This window comes from Lolium perenne, chromosome 7 (genome assembly GCF_019359855.2).
Source record: "Lolium perenne isolate Kyuss_39 chromosome 7, Kyuss_2.0, whole genome shotgun sequence".
Taxonomy (NCBI): domain Eukaryota; kingdom Viridiplantae; phylum Streptophyta; class Magnoliopsida; order Poales; family Poaceae; genus Lolium; species Lolium perenne.
The window spans coordinates 205,836,393-205,851,857 of record NC_067250.2 but is presented as its reverse complement, the minus strand read 5'-3'; the positions used below and the strand labels follow the sequence as shown (position 1 = coordinate 205,851,857).

At 47.7% G+C, this 15,465-nt stretch overlaps 1 protein-coding gene and 1 long non-coding RNA gene across 3 annotated transcripts; both read left to right on the top strand.

The window, feature by feature from the left end:
• Positions 1 to 272: 272 nt before the first annotated feature.
• Positions 273 to 5,935, top strand: LOC127314417 (WD repeat-containing protein 26 homolog). Of its 2 annotated transcripts, none has more exons than XM_051344882.2 (5): positions 273 to 670; positions 1,842 to 2,649; positions 3,561 to 3,662; positions 4,301 to 4,930; positions 5,456 to 5,935. In XM_051344882.2, exons 2-5 carry the CDS (start codon positions 1,867 to 1,869, stop codon positions 5,717 to 5,719), a joined length of 1,779 nt encoding a protein of 592 aa, XP_051200842.1. In that variant the 5' UTR covers positions 273 to 670; positions 1,842 to 1,866; the 3' UTR covers positions 5,720 to 5,935. The 2 variants fall into 2 exon arrangements, with proteins under 2 accessions (XP_051200842.1, XP_051200841.1); XM_051344881.2 differs by having other exon boundaries at positions 1,783 to 2,649.
• Positions 5,936 to 9,941: 4,006 nt separating this feature from the next.
• On the top strand, positions 9,942 to 11,579 carry LOC127314418 (uncharacterized). The gene is made up of 2 exons (XR_007859633.2): positions 9,942 to 10,078; positions 11,266 to 11,579. It is a non-coding gene; the product is annotated as an uncharacterized lncRNA (long non-coding RNA).
• Positions 11,580 to 15,465: the final 3,886 nt, after the last annotated feature.

The following is a 15,465-nucleotide window of genomic DNA, read 5'->3' as shown; positions in this document are numbered from 1 at the left end:
GACAATATATTGTCTAAAGACTTTTTTTTTAGATGTATTGTCTAAAGACTTGGAGCAACGGAGAGTGGGATTTGGAGAGAGCCTCCTAGTAGAGATCTAAACTGCAAATGACTTGCGGAAAGGGCGTAAAGTACAAGTAGATGTCTTCTGCGTAGAGGAAACGTAATAATTGTCATTACGTTTTCATTTTAAAGTGATAGCAGTTTTTTTTTCTTTTATTTTTCTGGTGTCAGGATCGTATGTACCGCACCGTTTTACGCACGTCTTCTTCTTTTTATTTTCATCAACCACACCAACGAAGCCGAGCGGCATCGGCGAACGAAAAAGACGAGGCAGCGAGCGGCGGATTCGCTCGCGTCCCCATCGGCGAAGATCCCGGCCGGCACCGGCGGACGGCGGCATCGTCTGCCAGTGGGTTTGCCGCCGGCACTCACCGGGTTCGATTCGCCGCCGCGGTCGGCGGCTGGCCTCTGATTTGGGGCGGCGAAGGCGCCTCGATTCGGTGCGGTTGCAGGCCGATTCGGCCCGATTGCAACGGCTGTCGTGCAGCGGCGGCCGCGCGAGGGAGCGGCGCGGTGACGTGCAGCGGCGGCCTGATTGCGACGGCGGGCTGCTCTCGGCGTCGTCCACGTGCACTCGCGTGGGGTGGGGATCGGGCGCCGGATTGGAGGTGAGGGCACTTCCCCGCTCTCTGCCTCGCCTCTTGGTTTCTGACGCGCGGCTCGGTGTGGGTTTGGGACGGGGGTTCCTGCGGCGGCGCGTGTACCGTACGGTGAACTCGTCCAGGAACGGATTTCTGTAGATGATCGGTACCTCGTCGTAGCGCTGCCTGCTTACCTTCGTTATCTTGCGTGTTTAGGCCAAGTCGCGTTTACGGTTGCTGGTAACTAATTTAGGAAGCAGTTAGCACTGATTTACAAGGGTAGATTGCAGAACTGGGTCGTAATCATTGCAGCACTGATTCGTCATCATGTTTTTGTTCGTAATCGAGCTCATTTGCAACTTCCCAGTGGTAGTCACGAGTTATCAGGACTCACGGTCAAGAGGTTAAGACAGTAGCTGCTACTGCCAGAGTCTCATCGTGGAGTAGGTTCTCTAAAACAAAGAGTCTCAGCGTCGGTGGAGCGAGATATAATGCGATTTACTAGTTAGTCAGTGCGAAATATAGTGATGGTAATATGCTACATTGTGTAATTATTGTTGAATCCATATGGTAGCTTGCCAAGAAAACTTGCGCTGTTATGACTTTGCCAAGAGATCAGATAGTTCAAGCTGGAAGTTTGACTATACTCCTGTTAACTTTTTAAATGGGGATTAATAAAATAATAAGCATAAGCCTGTGAGTTGCACCTCAAATATCTGATGTACCCTTTGACCGGTGTCAAACAAATGCTTTTCTTCCTAGGATATTATGTTGTAACTGAAATATCCATGGTGTACTTTGACCGGTAGCAAACGCGTGTTGACTTGTCTTCCCGTCACACGTGAGAGGGATGTTGATGCGTATAAGTGTATAAGTTCACATTTACTCATGTGTATGTTACTTAAACTGGTAGCTTGTATCCTAATGTGATATAGCATGTTCTCTCAGATTAGATTGAGTGGTAAGTTGTGTCTTGCCAAAATCTTCCTTGTGTTATTTGCATTATTTGTATTTGTTGCTTCTATGAAAATTTGCCTGGTGTGTGTATTGTTAATTGTCAAGTGGTGGATATATGCTAGTTTCTATTGGCTGCATTTGATAATTCACAGCTGACCCTTTCAATATGCTATTATTTGCAGTAACCTACGGAGTTCTGTGGGGGCAATTTCCCATCGCTTGTGTAACATTATCTCTACAGGTATATGGCCTGACTTTGGCATTTCATGGGAGGTTTTGAAGATGATGAACCACCGTCAAAGCGCGCAAGAGCATCCTCAGTAGAGCCAGCAAGTTTGTCAGTCACTTCCTGTTATTCGAAATCCGCTAATCCTTTGGGAGGTGCAATGGCTAGACCTTGGACTTCCCAAGGGAAAGAAGTTATGATTGGTTCTAAAGGTATTATTAAGAGGGACGAATTTGTGAGGGTAATCACAAAAGCTCTGTATACTCTTGGATATGAAAAAAGTGGAGCTGTTCTTGAGGAAGAATCAGGTATAACACTGCATTCCCAATCAGTGAATCTTTTCAGAAAGCAGGTGCTTGATGGAAATTGGGACAATGCAGTAGTTACCTTGAACACGCTTGGTCTGGATGAAAACACTGTGAAATCTGCTGCATTTTTGCTGTTGGAGCAGAAATTCTTTGAACTCTTGAGAAATGACAATCTCATGGGTGCTATAAAGATGCTACGGAGTGAAATCTCCCCCCTTGGTGTTAACAGAAAAAGAGTTCATGAAATGTCAAGTTGCATAATTTCTTCTTCGCGAGTGCTTGTTTTTTCAAAGCTTGGAATTGAATGTTCTAACTCACGGTTCAAGCTCCTAGAGGAATTGCAAAAGGTGCTTCCCCCTACTGTTATGGTACCTGAGAGGAGGTTGGAGGATTTAGTTGAACAGGCACTTACTGTACAACGTGAAGCCTGTTATCTCCATAATTCTATTGATGGTTTGTCACTATATATGGATCATCACTGTGCGAAGGATCAAATACCATCTCGAGCACTACAGGTAATTGCTCATGCTGATGCTCTGTTTAATTGCTTGCATTATTACATCTTTAACTATTTGAATAGTGTTTAGTTCAAGGTTGCATACTTGCTGGATGCCTGGATTGGTTATGCACCAACATAAGCAGTAGTGGCCAATGTTCTGTTCTTTTTTGACCACTCATGTCGTTATGTATCCTGCTGGTTCATCGCTTGGAGATTATTTGATGTCTCATTAGAAGTCTTTTTTCTATCTCATCTTAACCAAAGAAGCAAAAGTACAATTTACTTGTTGCTATATATGCATATAGGAAGGTTTGATGCAACTCTCATAACATATAAACATCTCTACAGCCCCACTCCTCTTATCCTTCCTCCCCCCTTCTGTCTTGGCATTTTAAAAAACGTTGACCAACGGGGGGAATGATCCCTCCTTTGGCTATACGCTGTTAGGTAATATGAGACTCTCCCCGCGGATGGACGCTAGGATGATATCCTGGTTTAAAGTTCGCCCCTCCCAGCGAAATTGGCGAGATGGGGATTCGAACCCAGGTGGGCTGGCTGCGCACTCGCTAGCCTTGCCACTGAGCTAGGACTTAGTTCTCGTCTTGGCATTTTAATATTTTTGCAATATATATTTAGGTTGGAAACAGTAAAGAACAGATTCGGATTAGCATAGAGGAATTATTGGAGTTATTGTTTTTATATGAGGGAAAGAGGGATGTGAGTGGCGCAAATTTTCTATTCACGAAAACAACCTATCAGCTGAGCTCAAGCTCTCCTGATGTGCCTGTCATTCCTAGGGTAAAGCAGTAAATTCCTAAATTTAATAACTGAAACTATGCAATGTTATGGTCTGGGTTGAATGATGACACACTGCTAGATGCATATCTTACCACCTGTACTAATGCACAAAAAGCAAAATTATTGCAGATATTGTGTGCACACAGTGACGAAGTATGGTTTCTCCAATTTTCAAACAACGGGAAGTATTTAGCATCGGCGTCAAATGATAAATCTGCGATCATATGGAAGGTATGCTTCTGGCTTTTGATATTTTTCATGGTGTTAAGTGGACTTGTCCTCATTTACTTGGAAGCTGCACAATCTCATCCACTTTTTTTCTCCCCATGCTCCGCAATGTCTGAAATTTGACATATATAATATTTTTCTATTTGTGCAGAAGAAAATCAGAATAAAGGATTGCAATCTTTAGTTCTTTATTACATTATTATAGTTTCGTCAGGGCCTAATTGAGATTTGTACCACGTTGGCTTTAGTACAGTTAGATTTGATTAATACTAGTCAGGTTTGCTCCATGCTCATGTGCCATGGCCATCTGGTTTCAGTTCTCCACAACCCTGGAGTTTTGCCTTTATGCATGTGGTGAATGTTTAGCTTATCTAAAAGGTGTTCCAATTCTTTTGTGGTCATGGACTTAATATTGCCCCCTATTCGAAAATTTCATAACTCTGTAAAATTTCCACCGAGATTCGTATGAACATAAACTTGATTTTTTGTTTTCCTCTTGCTTATATGTACTTTAGAACACATACTTGTGCGTTAACTGACGATGATGATGAAGGTTACATTTTTTACTATCATGTTGTTTGTTGATGCAATGCAAATCATTCTTCTGCTTGCTTGGAGTAACATGTGTATTCATTTCCTAGGTCGATGAAAGTGGCGAACTATTGCTGAAGCACGTATTGACTGGTCATGAGAGACCAGTGATGATGGTTGCATGGAGCCCTGACGACTGCCAGCTTCTCACATGTGGAATGGAAGAAGCCATCCGGCGCTGGGATGTTGAATCTGGCAAATGCATTCATGTTTATGAAAAGCCTAGCCTTGGTCCGACGTCATGTGGTTGGTTTCCAGATGGAAAGCAAATATTGTGTGGCTTAAGTGATCAAAGTCTTTGCTTGTGGGATTTAGATGGTAAACAAGCAGATTGCTGGAAAGGGCAGAGGATATCAAAAACATCTGATTTTGCTGTAGCAAAAGATGGCAAACTTATAATAACCATCAATAGTGATTGCACAATTCTTTTATTGAATAGGGACACAAAACAGGAGAGGCTGGTTGAAGAGGATTGTACAATCACTTCATTTTCTCTTTCAGAAGATGGTGATTTCTTGCTTGTAAATCTTATAACTGAGAAGATTCATTTGTGGAACATAAGGAGTGACCCCATTCTAGTTAAACAGTACACTGGCCATAAGCGCAGCCGGTTTGTCATAAGGTCATGCTTCGGTGGATTTGAGCAGAGCTTTATTGCTAGTGGAAGTGAAGATTCAAAGGTATGATGTATTGACTGTGGATGCACTTAAATTATGTTGTTCAGGCCAGTTCTATTATTTCTTAACTGGCATATAAATGCGGAATTCTAGGATCTATTGTCATTGACTCTGTAGCACATTTGCATGTGCACTGCTATCTTCCAAGTCAATATTACTGGAGAACCTGTAGACTATATTGGAACAGCTCTGAACACATAAGCCTATTTAACTCTATCTAACAAAACATGACAAGATCTACATATTCTGTGATGTCTCTTACGTTGTTTCAAACTTGCAAATGGCACTTCAAAATCTGTCTCTGTCCCGCATATTTTAATTACTATGCACTTCTTTATCTAGGTATTTTCCACCAACTTATGTTCAGAATAATGTGCAGTTAATGTTTTCATTTGAATATGCATTACAATGTTTGGATCATTTTTTTGCTTTTACAAACGGGTGTATATAGTTAAGTGGAAAACAACAATCTCCAGTGGTTTGCTCAGTTCGACTACTCAGTGTCGTGCATTTTTCCTTAATTGTCAGGTCTATATATGGCACAGAGCTAGTGGAGATGTTATCGAGACCCTCTCTGGCCACGCCGGGGCGGTCAACTGTGTAAGCTGGAACCCTACAAATCCACATATGCTCGCATCTGCAAGCGATGATCACACCATTCGCATATGGGGGTTGAAGAAAGCCAGCACAAAGCATAGGGACCATGGCAGCAGTACTAATGGGACCCAAGTGAATGGTAGCGCCAACGGCAACGGTTTCGTTCAGCAGTGCAACGGGAGCCGCAGCAAATGATCGTAGCTCCTTTGGTAGCCCATGCAATGCTGTGCTTTCCTTCCTCAGGAAGAACACCGTAGTTTAAGCAAAGCTGCAGCACAGGTGTAGCCGTGTAGGGGGAGTGCAAAACCTGCTTGGTTTCCGGCGACATCAACTGTCACATTTATTTCTCAATTCAAGATGGATAGAATTCATAGTATTTGCTCCGTGTCTAATAGATTTTTCTTTGCTCTACTTTTTCTTATGGCTGCGGTATTGTTCTTGCTGTGAGTGTGTTTCATATTTTTCCTGGTTGCCTCCGTGCCATGTCAATACGAAATGAACAGAAATACCCCCACCCAAAATATCGTTGAATATAATTTTGTAGTCAAAATCAGAATTTGTAAAGTTTGACCAAGTATACTAAAAAAATATTAACATTTATATGCAGCACCCTGATTGGTGGTGTTGATATTGTTTCTATATAGTTAGTTAAACTTTACACAATTTGACTGATAACCAGACTTTATGCAACATGTTTCATGAAGAAGGGGAGTATGGAACCACGTAACTTAGAGCATCTCCAGCTGTTGGGGCTCCCTAGGCCGAAATCCGACGCTAGCGCTGAATGGATGTAAAGTTTGGCTGGGGAGGTCTTTTTCCTAGCGGCGAGCCTAGGATAGATGGAAATTTTGGACAAATAACGGCGAATTCAGACAAAACAAGGCAAAATTCGTTTAAACATAGACGAAATTTAAAGATATTTAACATATATAGGCGAGTTCGTACATATATACATATATAGGCTGAATTCGTAATATATTTGAATTTGGCCACATGGAAACAAAAACTAAATTTAATAACAGCGATCTACATGCCGAAATGGCGTAGAAGGCCGTGTAGTTGCCCTCGTCGTCATCATCGCTCGAGTTGCCAGCGTGCAGGAGCCTCCCCTCCCATTGGTGGAGAGAGCGACGGCCAAAACCCTTGTTCGCCGCGTCGTCGCCGAAGTTCGCCATTGTTCGCTCGTGAGATTGGGGAGAGAGGTGGTGAGAACAGGTAGACGGCGTGGTGAATGCGGCTAGACGCGATAGTTGCGCGATAAATAGAGGGCGACGCGCGTGAAACCGAGGTGCCGGCATTAACTCGCCACGTGGAAGCTATGCGTCCGGTGAAGACTGACCGGCGGCAGACTTTTAAAGCGCGCGGAAGACGATCCGATGAGGACGATAATTGGCCTTTCTCGCCGACAAGTCGGGGCCACCAGTCGCGCGGGAAGTTTTCTCGGTGTTTCCCGCGCTTCCGTTTCCTCCGGACTCCCCGGACGCTCCCCGGGGGGCCGGGGATGACCTAGGCTCCCCGGATGGATGAAAGCGAATCCCGACGAAAACGAGGATTCGAAAAGCGACTGAGCCGTTTTCGCCTATCCAGATGAAACAAAGGCGCCCTGAGGGCCTTTCCGGGGAGACGGCTCAAGATGCTCTTAGGTACATCTTTGCGAAACACGGAAGATGTGTATCAATTTGTTGGAGCAATTTAGGAAAACCTCCAACAAATGAGATTGTGGACTTCATTTGGCTGTAACTTAGGACATCTTCGTGAAGCACGGAAAATGTGCATCAATTGGTTGGAGCAATTTAGGAAAACCTCCAACAAACGAGATAGCGGACTTTTTCTGACATGTGACTTCATTTGATAGCACGTGAAGTCTTTTTTTGGTCCAGTGGAGACTCATAAGACCCATCTGTTTGGTTGCATATGAGCCCAGTTTTAGCCTCACCTATTGTCCATGTGGTGACCCTACTCTCATCTAACCATCGTCGGCGACTTACCACTCTCACAGTTTCAGCGTCAACTGTTGTCCACGTGGTGATCTTACATCTCGCCTCTCGCCGACGACTTACCACAACCAGCCTCACGCGTCGTCCACAAAATCAGACACAAGGCCTGCCACGACGGTGCACGGAAAGGCCATGCCATCGTGCCCGATGATGGCCACAATGGTTTCATTGCCTACTTGAAAGACACGGCTGAATACGACACACCGAAGCTTCTGACATGGCACAACAAGATCGTTGACGACATTGCCTAGACAACGCGCGTCCACGAGGATGCTGCTAATACTAGGGAAAACACTGGCATTGATTACCATTATTATCCCACCACCACTACTAATACCACTCTGGTGAGTCATTGAGAGATACATTTGGGAGCCACATCTTCCGTCTTTGAGAGATAAGGCTAGAAGACCTACACAACACGCCTCCACAGGGTATTGAAGGGAGCCATATGGCTTCACCTATGCAGTTGTTGTATCATCAAGTTGGTGGGACCCAACATGGGCCCACTAAATATCAAATAAGCTTAGCAGCGAGGAGCCCAAGATTGATACGACACGTCGAGGTGGCGCACTTCTTCCCACCGAGCATACTGTATTATTAGGGTTAGACCATGTTTTTTTTTTTTTTTTGAACAAAGAAAGGCCTAGAAGGCCCAGGAGCTTTCATTCCATCACACGTGGTGGGTACAAATTTACAGGGAAGTCCTCAGGCATCTCTTGCACCGAAAAACCTAAATTTGAAGAAAGGCCCTCCCAAATTACATAAAACACCCCGAGACAAAAATAGAAAAAGCAATCAGGTCCCTGGGCGTCACCACCACCAATCGCCGGCGACCTCGCGACACTGCCGACGAGATACGATGCCGAAATGCTCGAAAGCATGCTTCCGGCGATGCTGCTGATCCGCCGGCCGCTTCTCCTCCTCCGGGAACGAACCACTTGGCTGTGGAGAGGCGACGAGCTCCGGCGAACAGAGCGAAGAGAGGCCTCCATCTTGGAGGTTGCAGATGGGCCGCCATACCGGCCAAAGATCGTGCCGTCGACGAGGAGCGGCGCGTGTTCCGCACAGAAGAGCTTTGTCGAAGAAGCTCCATAGCACCCTGCAGGCAGACGCTGAAGAGCAGAGATCCAGCTCGTCCAACCGCCACCTCTCCTCTCACCACCACGGTGAGGCAGAGCGGATGAACAGAGAGACATGCTGGAGGAGCAGCTCCACCAGCAGAGAGAGCAAGATCCCTCCCCAAGAGACAAAAACAGCCAACCTTTCTCCAGCTCCTCCTCGCCACCATGGCCGGCCAGGAGCAGAGAAAAAACAGGCTTAACAGCAACAGGTTGCCTCTCCTCCTCGCCACCATGGCCGGCCAGGAAGGCATCTCCTGAGCTGAGATCCAGGGGAGAAGAAGGCCCCTCGGCCACCAGGTTATTGAAGAAGGCGTTGCTGCTCTCCACCTCTCCTCCCTCCAGCCATCGGAGTAAAGGAAGAAGGAGAAGCAGCCCTAGGACGGCCCAGATCCGGTGGCGAAGATCTCGGTCGGCGCCCTCTCTACGGGGAGACTCCCCAAACGGCGGCATCAAGCCACAAGACAAGTTACAACAACCTAAACTAGCCCTAATCTACTCCGGCGCCACACCACTACCAACTCCGGCCAGCTAGCCTGGCGGAGCGGCCGGCGGCGGCCCGGTTAGAGAGAGGAGACTCTCAACTTTACTGTAGACGCGTGAGAGCGGTGGAGGGGGAAAATGATGGCAGGTTAGACCATGTTTGTGGAGCCATCGTTGGCCTAAAATCGTAGGAGCAAATGAATTTGCAACAAAGGACCCTAAAACACATTCAGTGGCGAAGCTTGGGCCGTTTCCATGGGGGGGGGGGGGGGGGGGCAAATGGGCCACATTTCATAGGTACGGCACTGGCCACATCATCCCGTAGAGCTATCTTGTAGAGAAAAATCCCGTAAGTGTAGCGGTTCTCATGTTTTAGACAAAAATGTTGGTGGGGCAAATGGGCCAAATTTCATAGCTACGCCACTGGCCACATCATCCCGTAGAGCTATCTTGTAGAGAAAAATTCGCTGGCTCAGTCTTTCGGAGGTGCTCATAGGGGTAGGGGTGTGCGTGCGTACGTTCATATGGATGAGTGTATGCGAGTGTATGTGAGTATCTGCGTTTGTACTGTGTTTCTCAAAAAAAAAAAGATATAACCGTTGTGTACGCCCCTTAGCGTCCTACAAAATTCCTGCCAACCAAAAATGACCAAAAGGCAGACCTTGGAAAATTCTGTTTGTGCACTTCCTTCGATAGCACTTTCGCGTCCTGGGGAACACAGAGCTCGGACGCACTAGGCCCAATACGCGTACTTGCTTATTAGGCTTGGTAGACGGGCCAGGAAGCCCAGGCCCATATTCTGGAAGCAACCTTCCTAGGGTTTCTCTTCTTGTAGTCCCCCAAAGCGCCAGCTTCCTCCCCACTTCCCCCACTCCCCACCACAACACCGCCGCCGCCGCAGGAGCAGACGCGAGAAAGGAGATCTTGCGAGGAGGCGACCGACCATGAGGGCCAAGGTAACATCGCAGCCCCCTCTCCCTCATACCGTGATTCATATACAGTTCGTCGCCGGGATCCATAGCTCTGCTCTGCTTAGTTTTGTTTTTGTCTGTCCGTTCGTTCGTTCGTTCTTGGTCCGGGGCTGTGATTAGAAGAGAGAGGCTCGAGTGGCTTGAATCCATGGGGAATCCTAGCGAGCCGGCAGATCTCGCCGTTCGCGCTTGCGCACCCCGTCGCTACCGCGGCGGCGACGTGACGAGCAGCTCTTGGCTGTATGGGATTTGGGAACGCGAGGTGCCGCCGCACGGTTCTTGCGGCGGTGGCGGCGGTGGTGGCGATGATGATGATCTTTGTCTCTTGCGACCATAGTTCGGTCGGTCAGATCGAACGATGGATCGTGTGTGCTTGGTATCTCGTGTTCCCTTGCTCCCAACCAGTGCTCGCGTTGCTCGTCGTTGTGCTGCCGCCGCGGCCGTGGGTGGTTCTGCGCTCGCGTGTACGTGCGTTGGTCGTCGTATTGTTGGGGTTTCCCTGCCACGGTGACGGTTTCTATAACGAATACACTTGATATGAGCCCTTGGGTTGCTGAGCTAGCATCTTATGTCACGCTTTGTTGATCTTGCGTTCTGTTTTAGTGCTAGATCGGTTAGTGCTTTATGCTTTCCATACTGTTTGATAAATGACTATTTCTTCTCTGGTGATCCTGTTATCGAGATTAGTTAAGTTACCTGGTTTTAGATCGTCACATGCTTACGCTACTATTTAGTGATTGGCGAATTCCCATTTCTAAGTAAACAAATGGTATTGGGCAATAGATAATCTGCCATGCTGAACCATATTATGTATAGTTGTAGCATATGCACAACCTCTTTCAGGTTAGGGCCACTGATTTATTTGTTTTCTTTCCTTTGTTTACTTCTTCTGACTTGCTCTACTTCGTTTACTACTTTGGAAGTTGCAAACCGTATGCAAGTTCATTGAGTTGCTCAATGTTCATTTTTGCAAACAAAGTGCCTAGTCTGCTGACTACTCTGCTGGATCGTATTTTGTGTATGTTGTATTGCTGTTTCTTTAGTTATACTGCTTTGTTATTATGTTATATTGCTGTTTCTTTAGGTGAACTGCTTTGTTATTATGTTCTGCTGCTGTTTCTTTAGGTATACAGCTTCATCAATTCTAACTTGTTAATCTTGTGATGATTCAGTGGAAGAAGAAGCGCATGAGGAGGCTGAAGAGGAAGCGCCGAAAGATGAGGCAGCGATCTAAGTAGGCTGATGGGAGGTGGTGACGCCGTGTTGCAGCTAGCTATCCATGTCTTTGGCTTGATATAGTTACTTGGCATGGCTCCATTGTTCATCTGTCAAATGTCTAATTCAGAAACCTGCACTATAGTAGGCCTGTTATCGTTGCTATTAGTTCTGTCTGGAGTTTTGTCATCAGGACCAATCAGCTGCCGTATGAACTCTGTGGTGTCATCTTTTATTTGCTGCTTATAAGTCAGCCATCAAGTATTTCCTATGTTGGTTTTTGCCTCTTCTTTTGCTTGTGCGTTACTACTATTTGAATGATCTGAATGTTGAAGTTCTGATCACTTATGTGTTGCCCCAGTTGAAGTCCTGGTCACTTATGCGTGGCATAAGTTGCTCATAGGCATTTCCTAATAGGATGCTATAATTGCTTGATTATGCACTGCATGGTCTGCACATCAATTTGGATCTTGTTCTGTCCTTAACTGTGGCTTTTGTGACATGAGTCTGGTGTTGAGCCAGCAACATCTCTGTACTTCTGTTGTTCCTCGAGCAACAAAATGGCAAAATTAGATTTCAAGCTTATCTTTTTTTTTTTTGTAACTCGTCTGGTTCACAATTCCACTAAAGCATTTCAGTTCAGATGTCCAAACGAATATACGGTGCTAAATGCTGCATTTGATTTTGATTTGCTAGGCTGGCATCCATTGCGTATGCCAATGTAGTAGATAGTAGAGTCATCATAATTCTTGGTGGATAGTGTGTTCCAAATCAGTTTTGCTTTGCCGGTGAGACTGACAAAACTGTAGGCTGAATTTACATTGCAGCATCTCATTAACTGCATTAAACAAGGCCGCCTTTTGGTAGCCTTGGTGAGTTATGCATCTCACTGCGCCAGTGAAATACGAGCTCTAGGATAGAAAAACAATGTTGTTTGGTAGTCCCTTTTTGCACTGGAGAGAAGACAGACTACGTTGTTGTTGTTTGGTTGGTCGCATAATATTTTTAGCCTCACCTGTATGGTAATATGGTGATCTTAACTCACCCATTACAAGCATGACCACATTGGTGATCAAGCCAAACACCACCATGGCCTGTTCATGATGTCGCCTTACACCACCGTGACACCGCCAAGCATTACCACGTCGCTGAACACCATAATGACACTGCTGGTCACAAGCATCACCCCACCGTCGGTCACGATGGTGACAAACATCACCTCGTCGCCGATGACATCGCCGAACACCACCGGTCACAAACATCACCACGAAGATGAATCACCATGATACCACCATTCACGCTGGTCAAAGCACCACGTCCCTGACTAGTGGCAGAGCATAAACAATGGGTGTACAAAGTACACCAAAGTCACTTTACTCATATTTCTCCTAATTTATTTAATGCATATTAAATTGGACATAGATATACAAGCCTTTGCCAAAAATAATGGGTGTACAATTGTACACCTATGTACTGATCTGCCTTTGCCCATGTCGCCGACCACGAAGCCCGACACCATGCCGCCACCGACAACGAGGATGGCCACCACCATAGATTATCATGTCTCACTTCTCACCTATCATCACCACGTTGCTGTTTGTGAAGATGGCAAGTGAGAAGTTGAGCCAGAGTAATCCAAAATATACTCACAAATATGTAGGAATTAAAATATACTAGCGAGCTATTTATCTATCCATCTATGTCTACCGGAACAAAAACCTTTCAACACGAGAGTCATGCGGAATGGGGAGGTGAACCTATTTCTCAAAGCAAATTTCAAACGGTTGACGAATTTGGACAAATTCGGTCAAAACTTCATACACGAAATTTACTATTTACGACTGACGATGCTCGAAACCGATTATAGGAATTGATTCATATCATCGACACACATTGTTTTCATATTCAACTTATTTTTATTCAAAATATGGTTGTGTTGATTTAAATAGAGGGTCCGTGGAGTAGTTTTAAGGCAGAGTGAGCGGAAGTAGTCTAAGTAGGACGATGGAGCGCACGAGTGAAAACAATGGGATAGACTCGCTGGCAAAACACTACTTTAAAAAACCGTGCGATGTAATAACGCGGAGGAGCCCATGAAATCAAACGAGCCAAAAACTGTGCTCCATGCGAGGCGGTGGACATCCAGGATACCAAACATGCCCCAAGTTTCTGAATTCATAGCGAACATAGCATAAACATATATGTGGATGATACGATTTTGCCTTTTAAAATCTGAATGAGTTTTGACCGAAATTTAAGTACCCCAATACATGTGTATTCCGACCACAGCCTACGAAGATATCAGTACGATTTGGATCCTTGATTTGTATTCAAGGAAGGGAAACGCTGTTGTTCCCCCGGACGATCCACGCCATCCCATCCTCCGGCTTCCTGGCGCGACACGCGTCCCTGCAGGGCCCACACATGATGGAGACGGTCTCACCCTTATCTCTTTCCTCCTTGCCCGTTCTCCTCTGGTCTCCCGTCCCTCTCACATGCCATGGCTATGGTCTCTTCCCCAAATCCCTTCGCCGCCGTGGTGCTCTACCAAAATTCGCCGGATCCCTGTCCCGCCGGCGCTCGTCGGATCAACCCGCCTGTGTCTCTTCCCCAAATCCCCTCGAAAAAAAAAAATCCCCTCGAAATCGTGGCCGGCCTTTCCATCTTCGCCACCCCTGCTCCATGTGTGGCATCACCACCAACCCGCGTGTCGCTCGTGGCGGCCGCCGCCGGCGATGGATCTCCAGCCCGACGCCATCGTGGTCCTGCAATTCTCGCCCGCTGCTACAAACGGCCGTCCGCCCTGCTACAAACGACTGTCCGCCTTGCTACAGAAGGTCGCCGACATCGCATACGGCGCGCGGCGGTGCTATAAATAGCCAGCCAACCACTGCTACAAACGTCGTCCGTGCCGCTCTGAAGGTCGCCGGCTCTGCTACAAACAACCGTCCGCTACGAGCGCCGGCTGCCGCTGCTTCTTGCAAGTCGATGCCGATGACGGCTTCTTTGCAAGCTGCGTCTGCCATCGCTACAAACTTGGGCTGCAGCTGCTACGAGCGCCGCCGCAAAGGTCGAGCGAAGGTCGCCGCCGCCGCAAATCGCGGCCGTCGGTGCTACAATCGTGGCCGCCGGTGCTACAACGCGGCGGTCATATGACCACGGGCCGCCAGCCGCCATGGCGGAAGTCGCGAGCGATGATGGTGGTCTTGCGGCGGGTGACGGCGATCTAGGAGCGCGGGCGATGGTGCTGCTCTGCGGAGCGTCGCCGACAACGTGTGGCCGCGTCGTTGCTGCGAGGCACTCCATCTGCAACCTGCTGCAAAGGGATGGAGCGGTGCTGTGCAAGGTGGAGCGGCACCGGCTGTAGTTTCCTCCCGCGCGAGTCGTCTGCTGCGAGCGGCCATCGATACCGACCTCGCCGGAGTTGGACGACGGTCAGGGAAGCGGGAGCCAAGACGTGAAGCAACAGCGCCATGGGCTCATCACCACAGGGGCGTGCGTGTGAACACGGTCGCGGGGAATTTTTCGTCCAAATGGAGTGGCGCCGCGCTGAGTCAACGAGAGATCCGAGCCATACATACGTAAAATCGAACGGCCGCAGACCCGGGGGATCGGGGATTTGATCCCCCGGGGGACGCTAAGCGTTGCCCTTCAAGGAAACCCACATGCCTTGGCGGCTACTCAAGCTCGCAGCCATCCGGGCCCCGACAGGCTAGTCGTGGACCGTTGGATCTCACAGGACCGTCCAGATCGACTCGTCCGAGAAGAACTTCAAAGCCCCACGCCGCTCTGGCCCGCTCCACCCGCGCACTCCCCGTCTCCTTCGCCTCCTCCGTGTGCCGGCGGCCCTACCTCGTCGGCGTGTTCACCGGCTGCGTCCGCTCTTCTCCGATCAAGGTAACTTCTCTACCCCGAGCGGTTTCAACTAGCGATTCCCTGCCGCGCCGGCCCTAGCTAGAACTCGACGCATCTTTCTGAACCTGACTGACAGACAGAGCGTGGCGGCCGTCGTCTGCTGGCTCCGAAGCTGCTCCCCGGCGCACGGCTCCTGCCGCGGCTGCCCTGCTTGCGGGCCGCCACCGTCAGGTACGCATTCTAGTTTCTCCTATTCCCCTCTTCGGGTGTGTGGTTCGTGTTGGTTAGTGTCGCAGTGTTTG

Excerpts from the sequence above, each read along its gene's own strand:
- LOC127314417 (XM_051344882.2), top strand. The coding sequence starts at position 1,867 with ATGGGAGGTTTTGAAGATGATGAACCACCGTCAAAGCGCGCAAGAGCA. Across the intron at positions 2,650-3,560 it reads TACCATCTCGAGCACTACAG|ATATTGTGTGCACACAGTGA; the intron begins GTAATTGCTCAT and ends AAATTATTGCAG. Across the intron at positions 4,931-5,455 it reads GTGGAAGTGAAGATTCAAAG|GTCTATATATGGCACAGAGC; the intron begins GTATGATGTATT and ends CTTAATTGTCAG.